We start from the raw sequence: 15023 nt of genomic DNA on the forward strand, positions 1-15023 counted from the left end.
TACTTCTTAGTTATTGTCTAGTAATTAGTGGAATAGAGTGGAAATGCGGAAAGGAACATTATCTTCGGTCTGTTTAACAACATATACCTGGAAGTGAAAAATCCCAGCATAATCTTTAATGAAGGTCTGACCCTCGGGAATGACCCGGAACAGCAATTTTTCATTCAGGGTCAGACAAGCAATGGCAGCCAGAAACCAACAATCCCCTGAAAGAAGGCACATAGGGTTGGACAAATTCAGTGTCACAATGAGAAAGAATGCAAGCAACTGAATAATTAGACTTTTCAGAGATAATCATATTTTTGTCCTTCAGAACAACAACTTTTCACTACATACAGTACATTAATTAGAAAGTGGTATCTGATAAATTATTTGGATAAATAAAATATTACAAATTCCAAACAGCTGCGAAGAAAGGATTTCATACCTAGTTCCCCTTGACAAATGTCAGACCTATTGGCTCCACCAAGGATAAAGCGTGGATTCTCACAGATTTCCTAGATAAAAAATACATTGTTAAGAAAAAAATATACACTTCCACTTTGGTTATTAAGGATTGCAAAAAAAATTATTGCCTGCCACTCATGCAAACTTTTTGATGCTTTGTGATCAAAAAAGTGCCTCAGATGGGATTCAGTTCATACAGTACATCTGAAAGGGTTAGATGAGCAATAACCTTGAAGTTATCTAACTGATAACTCCAAAACATAGCATTCAGTTGTAAAATCAGTTCACAACAGGACTGAAAATACATCCAAAGTTTTCTTGATAGGAGGCTTCTGTATAGGAACATCAAGTTTTTTTTACCGTAGAGTACTTTGGTTACTATAAATCTGTCCATGTAGTAGAGTATGTCTTCTGGGGAAATATCTGCCTGGTGACTCTAGCCCATGCATGGGTGTCTACTGGATCTTGCTGCATCACGCCGTCATGCTGCAAGCTCCACTCCTTTTTTACATCTGACAGATGACACAAGACACATAGAAAAGGGGCAGGCCTTGCCTCACAACAGCATGTTTCTATATTTGAGGGAACAAGCAAATACGCTACCTCAAATGCTTGCTTTCCAGATATTCTTTTAAAATTATATATGCTTTCTCACAGAGTTATATCATACAGGGCTGCACATGGTCCCCCAAAACCTTGTATGCAACTAAAAAGTTGCTACCAAAAAGTAATTTTTAAAGTGACAGAAGTGGGAAATGATGGAGTATGTGTTAAGTAGTCATATTAATGAAATTCAACTGTTAATTATTTTTTTTCTGACCCCAACTTCTTTACTGCCTTCTCCATGCCCAGTTTATTGGCTATAACATCCCAGCATACAATTCCAAGATCTGTCAAAGGTTTCATTCAGAGAAAAAATATTGTGTACTTCTGCTTTTCCGTTTGAAATAGAATTAAATAGATTACTTGCAAATATTAATATCAGACAAGAAGCCTACTCACTGATGGTCTTTTCCACTCAAATTTGACTGGAAGCCTTTGACTGAAGAAAAGGGAGGTGTCGTTAGCTGGAAAATCTGGATCCTTATAAAGAATCTTTTTCTCAAGGCACTTCTTATGAAGCTCATGAAAGGTCTTCTCCTTGACTTCAATAAGGGGCTGGTTGCGGCTGAGGATAGCAGAATAGATCCCTCCTGTTCCAGCACCTGTTTCAGAAGTTGTGCTAACATGCTGACAGGGAATTGGTTCAGACCCAGTCTCTTGAACAACAGTGCTGCTGACAGTGGACAGCATCTAGATCAAATTGAAGCAAATCTACCAATTGAATTATAACAATTGAAAAAGAGACTAGGACCTGGAAGGAAGTGAAAAAAAGAAGCAACGACGTTGCACAATCTCTTCTGCGGACAGAGTTTTCTTTCTTCCTTTTCTGCAAGACTTCAGACAAATTTAGGAAGAGCCATGCCACCAAGTTGCATAGATGTCATCTTGAGGTTATTCTGTCCTTTCACGTCAAAATCCTCATTTTAGTGGGAAGCAAATTTTAGAGTAACTTCCACCTCCGGATTTGCATGTGAGGGTGGCTGTGGCATGCTCTGTAAAGGTTGCAGCTCTAGCAACTAAAAATAAACCCTTAGGAAGCATATTGGTATGGAGGAGGGAATGAGGAAAGTTTCCTTCTCAGAGGTGGTTCTTTCAGAAGGACTGAGAGTGCAAACGCAAGTGCCAGTGCAACTGCAAGGGAGCCTTATGTAACTTTTTAACCTGCATTTAAAAATACGCAGCTCCATATGCAAAAATGCACAGGGTGCTACAACATTATTCTGAAACAATTCATTTTACAATCATGTATCCAACAGTAGAGGTGTGCTAAAGCAAAACCAACCATTCCAGAAAGAAAAGAAAAGAAAAAGTTATAAAGAAGCAGCTCCCAATCTTCTTAACAGCAGTTACAAGTATATTTATATTTTATGCTCTCTCTCTAAGGTTATAACATGATTTCCTTCTTTCCATAGTCTGCCCTTTCTAATCATCAAACCCATAAATCCGAGCTCATTTTTTCTTTTTTCAGCAAAAATCCATAAGGGGTGTGAATCTAATCTGTTCTCATTTCATCCAGAACTTCATGTCCAGAATATTATAAAGCATTTTTGGTGCGGAGGATTAACTTCCAAGAAACCACAGGACTCCCCCAGAACAATGATTCTCCATCCCTCGCTCTCAAATATTCACAAGTTGAATACTGTATCCCTAAGGCTGCAGTGCAACACAGTGTGGCTTGGTTTGGGCTTAGAGGAAGATTGTCCTCATTGTTTTTAGCCTCTGTTAGCTGTCACTCATTATTGGAACATATTTCTTAATTTGGGCTTGCTTCCACGCTGGCAAATGCCATTTCTTCCCCCATTATTAATGTTTTGTTTGATTGGCTCTATTCCTTCAGGATTTCAGAGACAGAATCTACTCAGCAGAAGGAGGAACATCTCTCACTCTTGTCTTGCAATGGGCAATGTACTGCAAGGCCCTTGCACCTGTTCCCAGTCCTGGCCTGTTGGTACGTATATATTTGACCGGTCAATGCTTTCCAACAGCTTTCAGATGCATTGTATGGCTTACACCAGTGTTTCCCAACCTTGGCCACTTTAAGATGTGTGGACTTCAACCCCCAGAATTCCCCAGCCAGCTGGAGAATTGTGGGAGTTGAAGTCCACACATCTTAAAGTGGCCAAGGTTGGGAAACACTGGCTTAGACAATATGCGGAAGTATAATATGGCAAGGATGCTAAGCATTATTTTGAAATTAAGGATACTGTACAATAGTTTGCATGCTCTGTTAATTCTCCTTTCTTTTTATTGGTATGTAGACTGACCTCTTCCAATCTGTTGGCTAGGATGTTTGGTTTTTCTGGGCAACTGGGATGACTTCCGCACCTTGGATGATCCTGCTGGGAGTATATTCTCTTGGAATATTCTTCACTCATTCCTCTCAGGAACATGGCCCCACCACAGTGAGGCAGCATAGCAGGATCTGAGGGGGTAGGTTGCTGTATTCAGTGTCTGTAATATCACTGTTTGATTGCAAATGCTTTCCCAACCAACATTTTTTACATCCACATTCTGTTTTCCTCTTGGGTAGCAACTAATTTAGTTATTGCAAGTCCCACATACATTACATTTTGGCTCTCTTGCAGCAGGAAATACTAGAAGCAATTTAAGCTCATTGGTATGGGAGGGCACAAATGATTCAGATTACTGCACTGTTAGAACAGCACCAGTGATAGATTTCTGCAGCTTGTGGAAGACTTTGGATACTTTCCTTCCCTGATTTATTCTAGAAAAAACTCAAGTAATTCTGGCAGTGGCATAAATGGATGGCTGTCAGTCATTTTGCACTCTTATTTCCCAACCTCGCATTAATTAAACATTCTATGGCAGAATAATCATAGCAGCTATTTTTAAACATGGTAAGTACTGTGAAATCCCTGTCAACATTTTGGGGCGGGTGGTGTTAAATACTCTGGCATGCCCTCATGAACCTGATATGATACCAGTTGGGTATGAATTGGCTTTTAGACCAGAACTAAACCCATACTTACATCTACTAGGGAGTAAATCATACTGGAGCTTTAGAAATTATGAATAGGGACTTAAATTCTAGAATTTATAATACCATCCCTCCCCCTTATTCTTTACCAAGGATCACACTACAAAGGCTTTTTTAAAAATTTAAAGTTCAGTTTTATTGGCTACAAATTTGTTCCAATTTGTACAAAAACATATCTTGAAACCATTATTTACCTCAAGAATTAAGTTATACAATTGCTATTTAGATGATATCGTTAACATTTGGCAGAGCAATGAGTATTTATCTAGTCTGGAAACTTTATTAATAATCTACATGAGATTATTCAAAATACATTATGGTAATGGCACAAGACCGAACAGCATTTTGCTCTGTTATACATAGGGTCACCATGAGTCATAAATGACTCAACAACAACTAACAACAACAACACAGTGAATTTTTGTGGCAAAGAAGTCTTGTTACATTACATGGAAACATATGTGCTATTTATAAAAAAATTCTAAAGTTTGCAGATAACAGTTTAATCAGCCTTTCTCAACCTTTTGGCCCTGGAGGAACCCTTGAAATATTTTTCAGGCCTCAGGGAATCCCTGCACAATCAAGCTCAAATATAGGCCAGAAGTTACAAAATTATTGTATTCATTTCATGTGTAGGCCTGTATATATGCATTAACAGTGTTCTTAAACAAAAATAAAGAATGAAACCTCTTTAATGTGAAGTTGCTTGAATTTGAAATAATTTTTAAAATAAATTGTGATCTCCCAGGGAACCCCTAGTGACCTCTTGTGGAACCCGAGGGTTCCATAGAACCCTGGTTGAGAAACCCTGGTTTAGATTATAAAGCTTTATAAGTAAGATTTTGAAATTGATGAAGTCCATAATTTATGAAACTCTCCATATGCTGTGAAAATATTTTATGTTATTCTGTTTCTTCAGTTAATATTGTTTTTTCAAAAACTGACATTTTGGGTATTGAGGTTAGCATAATTAATAAGAGTACTGTGATTAAATACATGCAGAAAACCTAAAGATGTTAACTCATTGAAGTATGAAAGCCACCATCCATAATACCTTAAGAAATTACCTTGTTCTTAGTTATTGAGATTAAAAAGAAATGGCCCAACCATTAGGATACCCCTTCAAAACAACCAAGATCTTGGAGCAAAAGATGTCTTAGAAAGGCAGCCTTACAATGACTTCAATGTAGAAAAGCGATTTTACTTAATTTACACACATACACAAACCCAGCTACACTAAACACTACAGGATATACCGAGTTGTAAGAATATACTTCTGGTTACATATAGAGCAGTACAGGTAGTCCTTGTGTAGTAAATGGTCACTAAACAACATGGTCACTAAGTGAATCATGTGAGTGAGAGCAAGCGAGACATGCTGGGAAGATTGCTGGTTGCTGTTCTCATTCAGATAAAGTTCTCTCATACAGTGTCCTGTGCTTGACCCATTTTTCCCCCTTTTTTTTGTCCCCCCACAGGGTGGAGAGATTGCTTAAACAAGTTCTCTCTTCCCGAGCTGCTTTTCTCCCCAGCACAGCACCTCCCTATAAAGTGCTAATCCCAAATTAACAAGATCAGCTCTGTGACCTTAATTAGTTGATTAGAACCCTTCCCTCATCTTGCCAGGCTGCCTGAAACTGAGCAGACCTTAATCAGTTTCACACTGAAAGGTTTTGTTGTCCTAAACACAGGCATTGGTCTGAAAAGGAATTATTACCATTTATTACTATCGTATTTGTGAATGGTCATTATCCACAGCAGTTGGTAAATGAGAACTACCTGTATTAATATTCAAGATCTCTTAGTGTATGCAAAGGTGCATGATAACAAAGTAAACGTTTGATTTAAATTTGCCCTCTTGGAAGGATTGTTGGCCTCTGAAATCCTGAAAGATAATTATGTTATCTTCCTGGAAGAAAGGGACAGATGCACAATCCTCAGACTGATGCTGAAGCTCCTCAGCCCAATGTTGCTAGGTTTTGAGAAAAAAACAGCTGCTTGGTGGATGTGTGTCAAAAATGGCGCAATGGCATACTGAGTAACACAGTGCTAGCTCTGCCAGTTTTGAATGTGTTTTAGGCTAAACAACAAAACAATTTCATCTGATCACTCTGTTCAGACATTTGATTTATGACAGCAGAGAAGGTAAGTATCACCAAACTCAGTAAAGATGCAACGTTAGCATCAGTTTTCAGCAGACATTATTAAACATATACTTGGAACCACAACTGTTTTATAGGCCAATCAGATGCCAGATCATATGCAGACCGCAGGCTGTATGACACGTCTGCAAAAATGCAAAAGAAGTTTTTATATCTTGCCTATTCTTCCCCATGGAATCAAGGCAGAATACATGAGGCTCTTATGCAATCTTCCATCCAAGCACAGATGACACCAAAAACTGATTAGCTTCCCAAAAGTGGTGGTATTATGTGCCCTCAAACCAGTTCCCAAAATAGTTCAATGGAATGAAATGGGAGAGTTCTTTAAGATTCCATGTAAAGCAGCCTAGCATAGATCAATTTATATTTAGCAGCTTAAAGTGCAGTGCTAGCAATTTCTGTGGACCAACAAGGTCTGCCAGACACTCCCTCTATAGAAAAACAGGCCTCATCTGCTGATTGGCCTAAATTCTATGAAAGCATCCAGTGACAATGTTGGCTGTGCGTATTTCTGCATGTGGAAGAAGCTAGTTATTTCCTTTCTATACTTAGGATGTGGTTGCTGTGAATGGAATCTAGAAGCTGTGTTTCTAGGCAGAAAAAAGTCTTGCCTAGGCATACATACTACGATCTTGTGAAGTGAAAGGTCCCCTGTGCAAGCACCGAGTCATGTCCAACCCTTTGGGGAGATGCTGCTTTTGCGACATTTTCTTGGCAGACTATAGTGGGGTGGCTTGCTATCGCCTTCCCCAGTCGCTACCTTCCCCAGCAAGCTGGGTGCTCATTTTACTGACCTCGGAAGGATGGAAGGCTGAGTCGACCTGAGCCAGCTACCCGAGAATCCAGCTTCCGCTGGGATCGAACTCAGGTCGTGGGGAGAGTTTTGGTTGCAATAGTGCCGCCTACCACTCTGCGCCACACGAGGCTGCTACACTATGATCTTACAAGGCTTTAAATAAACGTGAACAAATGAAGAAACAGCTACCCTTCCCTCCTATTTCTCAAATTAAAATCATACTGTGGCAGAGTGAACTTACCACCTGGGATGAGCAAGCAATTTTTCCCTGCTGGGATCCAGTGTTTTGTGCTCCCTGGGATGGAGGGTTAAAACAGCCCCACCCACTCCTTAATTGGAGAGTTTGGTCTATAAAAAGAGAACTGAAAGTGAGGGTGGGCTGTCAAGAAAGAAAGGGAAGCATCTCAGCAGGAGTCTGCAGGCAACCAGAGGAAAAAACATCAGTTCTTGGAGCTGCAAGACCGCTGAGAGGCAGAGCTGAGGTGGGGTAGGAAGAGCGCCCGACTAGTGTCTCAAAGCCTGCAAACTGACCCATGCCGGCCGTGTGTAGCAGCCCAGGTGCGGCCCTCTGCGAACTGCTCCAGGAACAGAGGACTCTGATTGGGGGGTGGGGGGAGACAAAGCCCACTCGCAAGTCTATAAAGGCGTGAAAAGGGGTTTTCACATTCAAATGGACTGAGATCGGCTGCAAGAGCTGAAGGCCTGGGGAAAAGGGGAAGATTTAGAAAACGAAGAGCTAAGAAATAATTAAGATAAAAAACAAAAGATTATACGCATAGTAGTAAGAACATAGAAATAGGATGTAAGGATAGAAAAAATTATCGATTAAATAAGAATAGAAATAGATTAGATAGTTTATTTTTTGTACAGTAAAATAGTGTGTGAAAAAACAAAGTATAGTCTGTATTCTGTATCATATTAAAAAAACCTTAACATACAAAAGAAAAGGCTTCAACCTATACAGTATATGTTTTATGATGCAGAGTAGATTTTGCAAAAATGCTGCACTATTTTAACATGATTCTAATAGCTATACTTGTGCTATGTAGGACACACCACCACCCAATGGGAAGATTTTTTTTTTTTTTAAAGGAGTGAAAAGGGTATCTGATCTTTACAGTCAGACTGCTGATTATATGTCCTGAGACTCTTTCATTAGGCATTCAGTAAGCAGATATGTTCTGAAAGAAGAAACATTTGTTGTGATCTTTGAGGCTCTGAATGTTCTGGACACTTCTGAAATATATGGGCTTTTTAATGCTGAAATGGCCATAACGCTTCTGTCTTCTGCAAACAGAAAATGTTATTTCTGGTAAATTATTCCCATATACAATATTAATTACTGAATAAAACAAAGCCTGAATTCATTGTGTGATTTCTTTTCTGAGATATTGTTCTGCCATTCTCTTAAAATTCATCACATCATTACTCTAGTTTCTTTTTGTATATAATGGAACATTGGTCCTCACAATTTTTATGGGGATTCTATAGTCACCAGCTATAGGCACCAGCTGAAAGAACACTAGACTACATTAACCCAAGACTTCATTTACCCCATATAGAAAACGCATTCATGCTTTATGCAGCAGAATCTCTCTATGGAGTTGTACATCTGTTATAAATATTATTCTCATTATTGTTTCTTCTATCTAAGAACCTCTTGGCAGAATTAATGTCTTCTGTATTGGTAAATAGAATCTATCAAGAAACAGACCAGAACACCAATTAAAAAGTAGGCAGATAACTTACCCCAAAAGTGTTATAAAAGCAGGAGAACCATTGCATGGATATATGAGAAACAACATTTAATCCCCAATTGTAAAATCCTGGAAGTGACCAGTTTTCCCCAGGAACAATTTTTGCAAATAATATCAGAAAGTTGTCATTCATTAATATTCTGAATTTGAATCAATTATACAAGCATTAGTAGTCTAGTGTGTCACATCTGAGGTTCTGTCTACTTCAAAAAGTCCATTTCAAAACAGCATGCACAGTTGTCCAAACTATTATTTTTCAGTTGTTCATCTGCATCTCTGAAGCTGTGCTTTCATTTGATACGAAGTTCCCAGTTATTACTGATGTTTAAGGAAAGTTTTTGAAGGGTCAGCATAGAGTTTTTGGTATCATATGTGAAAGCCACTGCCTTGTCTTCTTTTCCATCTGAATTGCAAGTAAAGAAATACACGTCAACATTTATTTAAAGTAAACCATGTATATTAATATTGTCATATGTCTGTTCAAAACAAAATCCTAGTCCAGTCTTCTGTTCTGAAGCAAATGCTTCTAGAGTGAGCAGTTGTTAGGACTAGCTTCTGTTTTCTACTTTAGGACAATGCCCTTGTAGGCTTCTGAGATACGATGGTGAGATACGGAAATTCAGGAACTACTAGTATCCAAGCACTCCTTCCAAACTGCTCTTCAAAGCAACTCAGCCCTCTACTTATAAGGAGTGAAGCAAAGCTTTTGAGCTGTTCCAACAACCTCTTCTGCTGCTTCCTCAGAGTTACAGGAAATGCCAGACTAGGCCACTGGAGCAATGCAAAATGCTGGTGAAACACATCATCCTGGGTCTCAACAGCAAATAGTATTTCCTCTGTGATTGAGGTACCTGATGCTTCGCCCTGGCTTTGTACTAGAGGAAGTTTATTTATTTTTTATTTATTTATCAAATTTTTATCACCACCCATCTCCCCGCACAAGGAGGGATTCTGGGCAGTTTACAACAAAAAAAAATTTAAAATTAAATGTCCATATAAATACAATGAATATACATATAAATAGACAATAAAATATTGTTAGGTAGAGAGAGAAGCTGTACTTGGGCTTTATTCTCAGAAACTCTTCTCAGTCATCTTTTAAAAATCATCTGCCTGAATTAGAAGGGTAAGATGTACAGCTTCGTATAAGGCAACTTTTCTTTTATGTTTTGCAGTGAGGTTGTGGTTGTGTATGCAAAAAGCTTAAGTCTTAACATACCATCCTGACTCGTCTTGGTTCAGCAGTTATTACTTGTTCTTTTAGGATTATGATTCTCCTTTAAATGCTTTTTAAAAGCCACAATTTTTTCTTCATTGGAACACACATCTATTTTAAAATGTATCTTAAATATGCCTCATAGAGCTACACCACTTTCTGAAGCTCAATTTTTGGACTAATGGTTGACACAATTCAGTTTACACACTACATATGTCATCACTGGAACACACAACTGTTTTAAAATGTATGTTAAACATGCCTCATAGAGCTCAATCTTTGGATTGCCAGTTGACAGAATTCAGTTTACACACAGTATATATGTCATCCCCCCGCCTCTCCAAAAAAAAAAAAAATCCATCCAGGGATATTGTTTCCTAAAACACGAAACACAGAAAACTGCCAACCAGCTATATCTTGTGGACTGGCTTACAGAGACTGAACAGGTGGAAGTATTCCATGCCAGAATTATCTGTGACATAAGCTGAACAACAGATCCAGATCCCATAAATTGTTACAAGATGCCAAAGAATGAGGTCTAGGTTTGCCTGATTTGAAATTGTATTTTGTTGCCTGCTGTTTGCTATGGATGAAGGACTGGGTGACTTTGAAGGAAAAGAAATCATTGGAATTAGAAGGACATGATCTCCAATTTGGGTGGCACGCCTACTTGTGGTATGATAAACCTAAGGTTAATAAAGATTTTAAAAATTATTTTGTTAGGCGTGCCATATTGAGAGTTTGGAATAAATATAAACCAATATTGTCTCCTAATGTATCTATGTGCCTGTCCCCTCAGGAAGCTTTTTTTAGAAGAGAGATGGCAGGCAAACCAAGTTGGCTGAGATATGAAGATTTCCTGAATTTTGAAGAAGGGATACCTAAACTTAAAACAAGGGAACAACTAGAATTGGAGGTCATATTTGTGACCCAGAGTCACTTTTATAGTGAGATGGGTGGTGTATACATCAACGGGCTAGAAACCAGGAGTCTGTGAGTTCTAGTCCCGCCTGAGGCATGAAAGCCGGCTGGGTGGCCTTGGGCCAGTCCCTCTCTCTTAGCCCAACTCACCTCACAGGGTTGTTGTTGTGGGGAAAATAGGAGGAGGAAGAAATATTAGGTATGTTCGCTGCCTTGAGTTATTTATAAAAGTAATAAAGACAGGATAGAAAATATAATAATATTTTCTAAAAATAATAATGATGATGATGATGATGTAAATTTAAGGTGTTTTTTGTTATTTTGTTTTGAATGTACATCTATGTTTGGAAAGCATTTTAAGGGTGTTTCCACACTATTAAAGGAAATTAAGGTTTAAACTTTCCAGTCCTTTTTGTTTCTGTCTAAACTGCTGCCATTTGAGAAATTGAGAGAGACTAAATGAGAGACTATAAAGCAATAATTCTTAACCCAGATGAGCAGAAAGCAAGAAAACAGGCTGGGGCTGGATTTGGGTGTCCTGGATTGGGGACATTTTCACCATTGGTCTTGAGTGGGGTTGCACTTCCCCATTTGAGACTGGTGCACAACTTGGGGTCCTCCTGGACTTGCCGCTGCTGATCAATGAGCAGGTGGCAGCTGCACCCAGGAAGGCCTTTGCACAGGTTCATCTTGTGTGCCCGTTGCACCCTTTGATCAACCAAAAGGCCCTTCAGATAGTCACTCAGGTCCTGGTCACCTCGCAACTGAACTACTGTATTTCAATTTGGTCTACATGTAGCTGCCCTTGAAGGCCATCCGGAATCTGCAGCTGGCTCAAAATGTAGCAGCGTGATCAGTAATGGCACTTCTTGTTATACTAATATGTTATTGCTGCTATGTAAGCTGTATTAGCTACCAGTTAACTTCTGGGCACAATTCAAGGTGTTGGTTATCACCTATCAATTAAATGTTGTCATCTTGTCTTTAGGAAACAACCTTGTTGAATGGAACTTACTAGACATTATAGAAGAATTTTGATATGGGAAAGCAAATGTGCATTATTCTGTGTAGGAGTTCCATTTAATTCAGGGATTGTCATTCGGTGGGACCCAGGAAGTAGCTGCCCTCTGGAACATCATACTGCCCAAGATTTGGTTGGCCCCAACTCTGCTCACCTCTTAGAAAGTCTTTTAAGGTCTAGTGTCTGTGAGCCCACAGTATTAGTGAATGGTATCATTGGCAGCCACTTTGTGTTTTAGGTGGGTGTGAAATTTATTTTTTGTATTGTTTCTGTATTGTATTTTTTAATCTTTGTCTGCAACTCAGGTCATATTTGTAAGATGGGTGACCATATAAAACAATTTAAGTAAATAAGTCTTGTTTCTGCTAATGACAGAAAAGCAATGCTTCAAATGCCCTAAAGCAAACAAACAAATCAGTAAACTGGAGATTAGACTATTTCTGTCTCTTACCAAACATGGTTGTTGTCACAACAGAGGGCTGCTTTTTTATTCCCAAAATCAGTATCTGTTGAACTATACATTTTGTCTGAAATAGCCCTTCTTCACCAGCACTTCTGAGAAAACAAAGTGTTTTAATTATTAAAATGATTACTTCTTCTGGCAATCTGCTTTAGGGAACACCTTCCCTTCTAAACACTGGCAGAAAAAGTAGACAATATTTGCTAATTAGCTAAAATATTAGAGTGGCCTTGTAAAAAGAAGGCTTCTTTAGGCACTCCATCTCTACCTCTATTTTTAATTCCATTCTCTCCTGGTTCCGTGAAGGGTGGAGGAACTTCCCCAGCTCCAGCTGCAGTGACACCAACCCTGACCAGCCCACAGTCAATGAATTTCGAAACTTTTTTTTATTAATGAAAGGGGGAAAATTAATGATGTGACAGTGTCTCATCCTAACTTGGTCACATATGTCATGTGAACAGAGGTGAACCATATGTTTATGACTCAGAGTCTTAGACTGCCAATCGGTTCCAAACAAATAAATACATTTAGTTACCTGTTGGACAAAGACAGCGGCACACATTTTTGGGACAAGGAGCTGAAAGTTGCAGTAATCGGTTTGTTGGCTTTACAAGTTGAAGCATGAAAATGATAACCAATGCAAAAATAAAAGTCTATGGTGATCAGTACTTTCTGATTCTTCCTTCTGTATTTGGAGTATACTTTACCTGGAGGAGAGGACATTCTCACAGAAGCTGAACTTTCTGAGCAGGAACTGTTTCTCATGGAGATAATGAAATGAGTGGCCATCATCCAAGTATAGTTCACCAGTTGCACATCCCTATACATCAGGCAAAACACAACCATTTTATGATCAAATTTGCCATCGTTTGGTTGTTTGCCCAGTTGTATATCTGGGCAAGACACACAAACACACAGACACAATACAGGGAACTCGCATGGTTTCCCACAGCAAAATCTGACTTGCTTTACTTTCCTATATTCTTAGATGGAAAGCACGTCCTTGCTAGTTACAGAAATGACAACCAAACTCATATTTACATTAAAATGGAGGATGAGAGCAGACCAGTATTGAAAAATGATACTTATTAATTTTAAATAACTATATATATATATATATATATATATATATATATATATAAAATTAATCAAAATAAATAAAATGTGTGTACAAAAAATAGTTTCAAAGGACCTTGTAATCTAGGGCAGCACGCAGTTCATAAGGAACATCTACCATCCATTCTGTGGATTTTCCTACAGAAATCTTGAGAGGTATAATAGTCCCACCACGTTGAATTACAGGAATCTGCAAATAGGAAAATAAATAAGTGGCTGTAAGGATTGCCTATTCTAAAACACCATCAGACTCATAAGCAGGATCACAAAGATATCTGATTTATTAAAGAATAGTATGCAGGATCACAAAGAAAGCTGAGAATGGGAAAAGCACGCCAAATGCAAACTAAAAAACCCTAGGTACAAACGAGATCCCTCCCCCGTAGAATCTTCCCAGGCTCACAATCCCAGGTGCTCCTAATGGCTTCTGATGGTCCGCAGGAAAAGTCCTTGAGCAGAGCACATAACCCAAACACATTCCATTGAAATGAACCTAGATACAGAGCTTGGCACAAGGCTTCCCAGCAGCACCCTCCCAACAGAAACGTGCGTCAGCACCATGGCATGTGAAATGTTATGATGTACAGTGCACATTGAACAGTGAACATGACAGTGGCTGGATTTGCACATTGCACTAACCAAGGTTTGTTTACACATAGCTTATTAAATTAACCATAATTAGAAGAGTTCTCACAACACTGTAAGCCATAAATCGTGGTTCATAAATCACAATGTTTCAGTTCATAAAATACACAAAACCCAAGCCATAGAAACTACTTCCGGGCTTAAAATATTGTGTGAATCCAGCCAGTAAATAAGTACAATAAACTACTTTTGAATAAAGGAAGCAGATAATGAAATACATTCTTGTAGCTAGCTCCTGCTTAGCATTTACTATTTGATTCAAAACATTAAGCCCTATTTTTCTTGAGTACTTAATCAGGCCTGACCATACAGATATAGTATTAGCAAGAAAAAATGGGGTCATGTATCATGAAACAGGTAGAAAAATATCTAGTGACAGCCCAACTGATTTTGACAAATTTCTCTCTCTTCAGAGAAGTCTGTTTGTATTTACTTATATATTATTTATTCAATGTTCCATAATTAAAATGATTTTGAAAAAATTAATATTTCAGCAAATAACTTTCAATAATTTATATATATTGGTAAATAAACCATACCTCCACTCTGTGGTTTAAAATATTACCAATGTCAATATTTTTAGTGCTTGTTTATAAATATTTGAAACAACACAATCTTAGTTCCATATTTTGCTTCTGCTGCATGTACATTCGACTTGTGGAACACAAAATCCTGTATGTATACATCATCTTTAACTTACTAAGAAATAAGATATAGTGTAAGATGTTATTAAGAAGTAACAGTTTTGGTAGTTACAAATTCTAGATTTAAGTCAACAGAATTCACTAAACTAGAGTTATCCTCTTCTCTTAACAGAACTCCAGTTTTAATTAAATTAAAATGGAGATAAAGCTTTAAAAAAATTGTTAAAGCAAACACAT

General features: G+C 38.2%; 2 protein-coding genes across 3 annotated transcripts in view; both read right to left on the reverse strand.

Moving 5' to 3' along the window:
- CAPN3 (calpain 3) overlaps window positions 1–2032 on the reverse strand; it is a 35159-nt gene extending 33127 nt beyond the window's left edge. Inside the window, exons 1-3 of the mRNA XM_063289891.1 lie at window positions 1450–2032; window positions 428–497; window positions 88–206 (exon numbers count right to left, since the gene is read on the reverse strand). Coding sequence (XP_063145961.1) covers window positions 88–206; window positions 428–497; window positions 1450–1740 — 480 coding nt within the window. The 5' untranslated portion in view covers window positions 1741–2032. The remainder of the gene's footprint in view (window positions 1–87; window positions 207–427; window positions 498–1449) is intronic.
- Window positions 2033–8794: 6762 nt separating this feature from the next.
- Window positions 8795–15023, reverse strand: part of GANC (glucosidase alpha, neutral C) — a 32126-nt gene continuing 25897 nt past the window's right edge. For both annotated transcript variants that reach the window (XM_063289894.1, XM_063289892.1), the window contains 4 exons: window positions 13574–13687; window positions 13089–13201; window positions 12373–12476; window positions 8795–9166 (listed from right to left, as the gene is read on the reverse strand). In XM_063289894.1, the coding sequence (XP_063145964.1) occupies window positions 9054–9166; window positions 12373–12476; window positions 13089–13201; window positions 13574–13687 (444 nt within the window). In that variant the 3' untranslated portion in view covers window positions 8795–9053. The remainder of the gene's footprint in view (window positions 9167–12372; window positions 12477–13088; window positions 13202–13573; window positions 13688–15023) is intronic.

This window comes from Candoia aspera, chromosome 1, assembly GCF_035149785.1.
Source record: "Candoia aspera isolate rCanAsp1 chromosome 1, rCanAsp1.hap2, whole genome shotgun sequence".
In the NCBI taxonomy this organism is placed as follows: Eukaryota; Metazoa; Chordata; class Lepidosauria; order Squamata; family Boidae; genus Candoia; species Candoia aspera.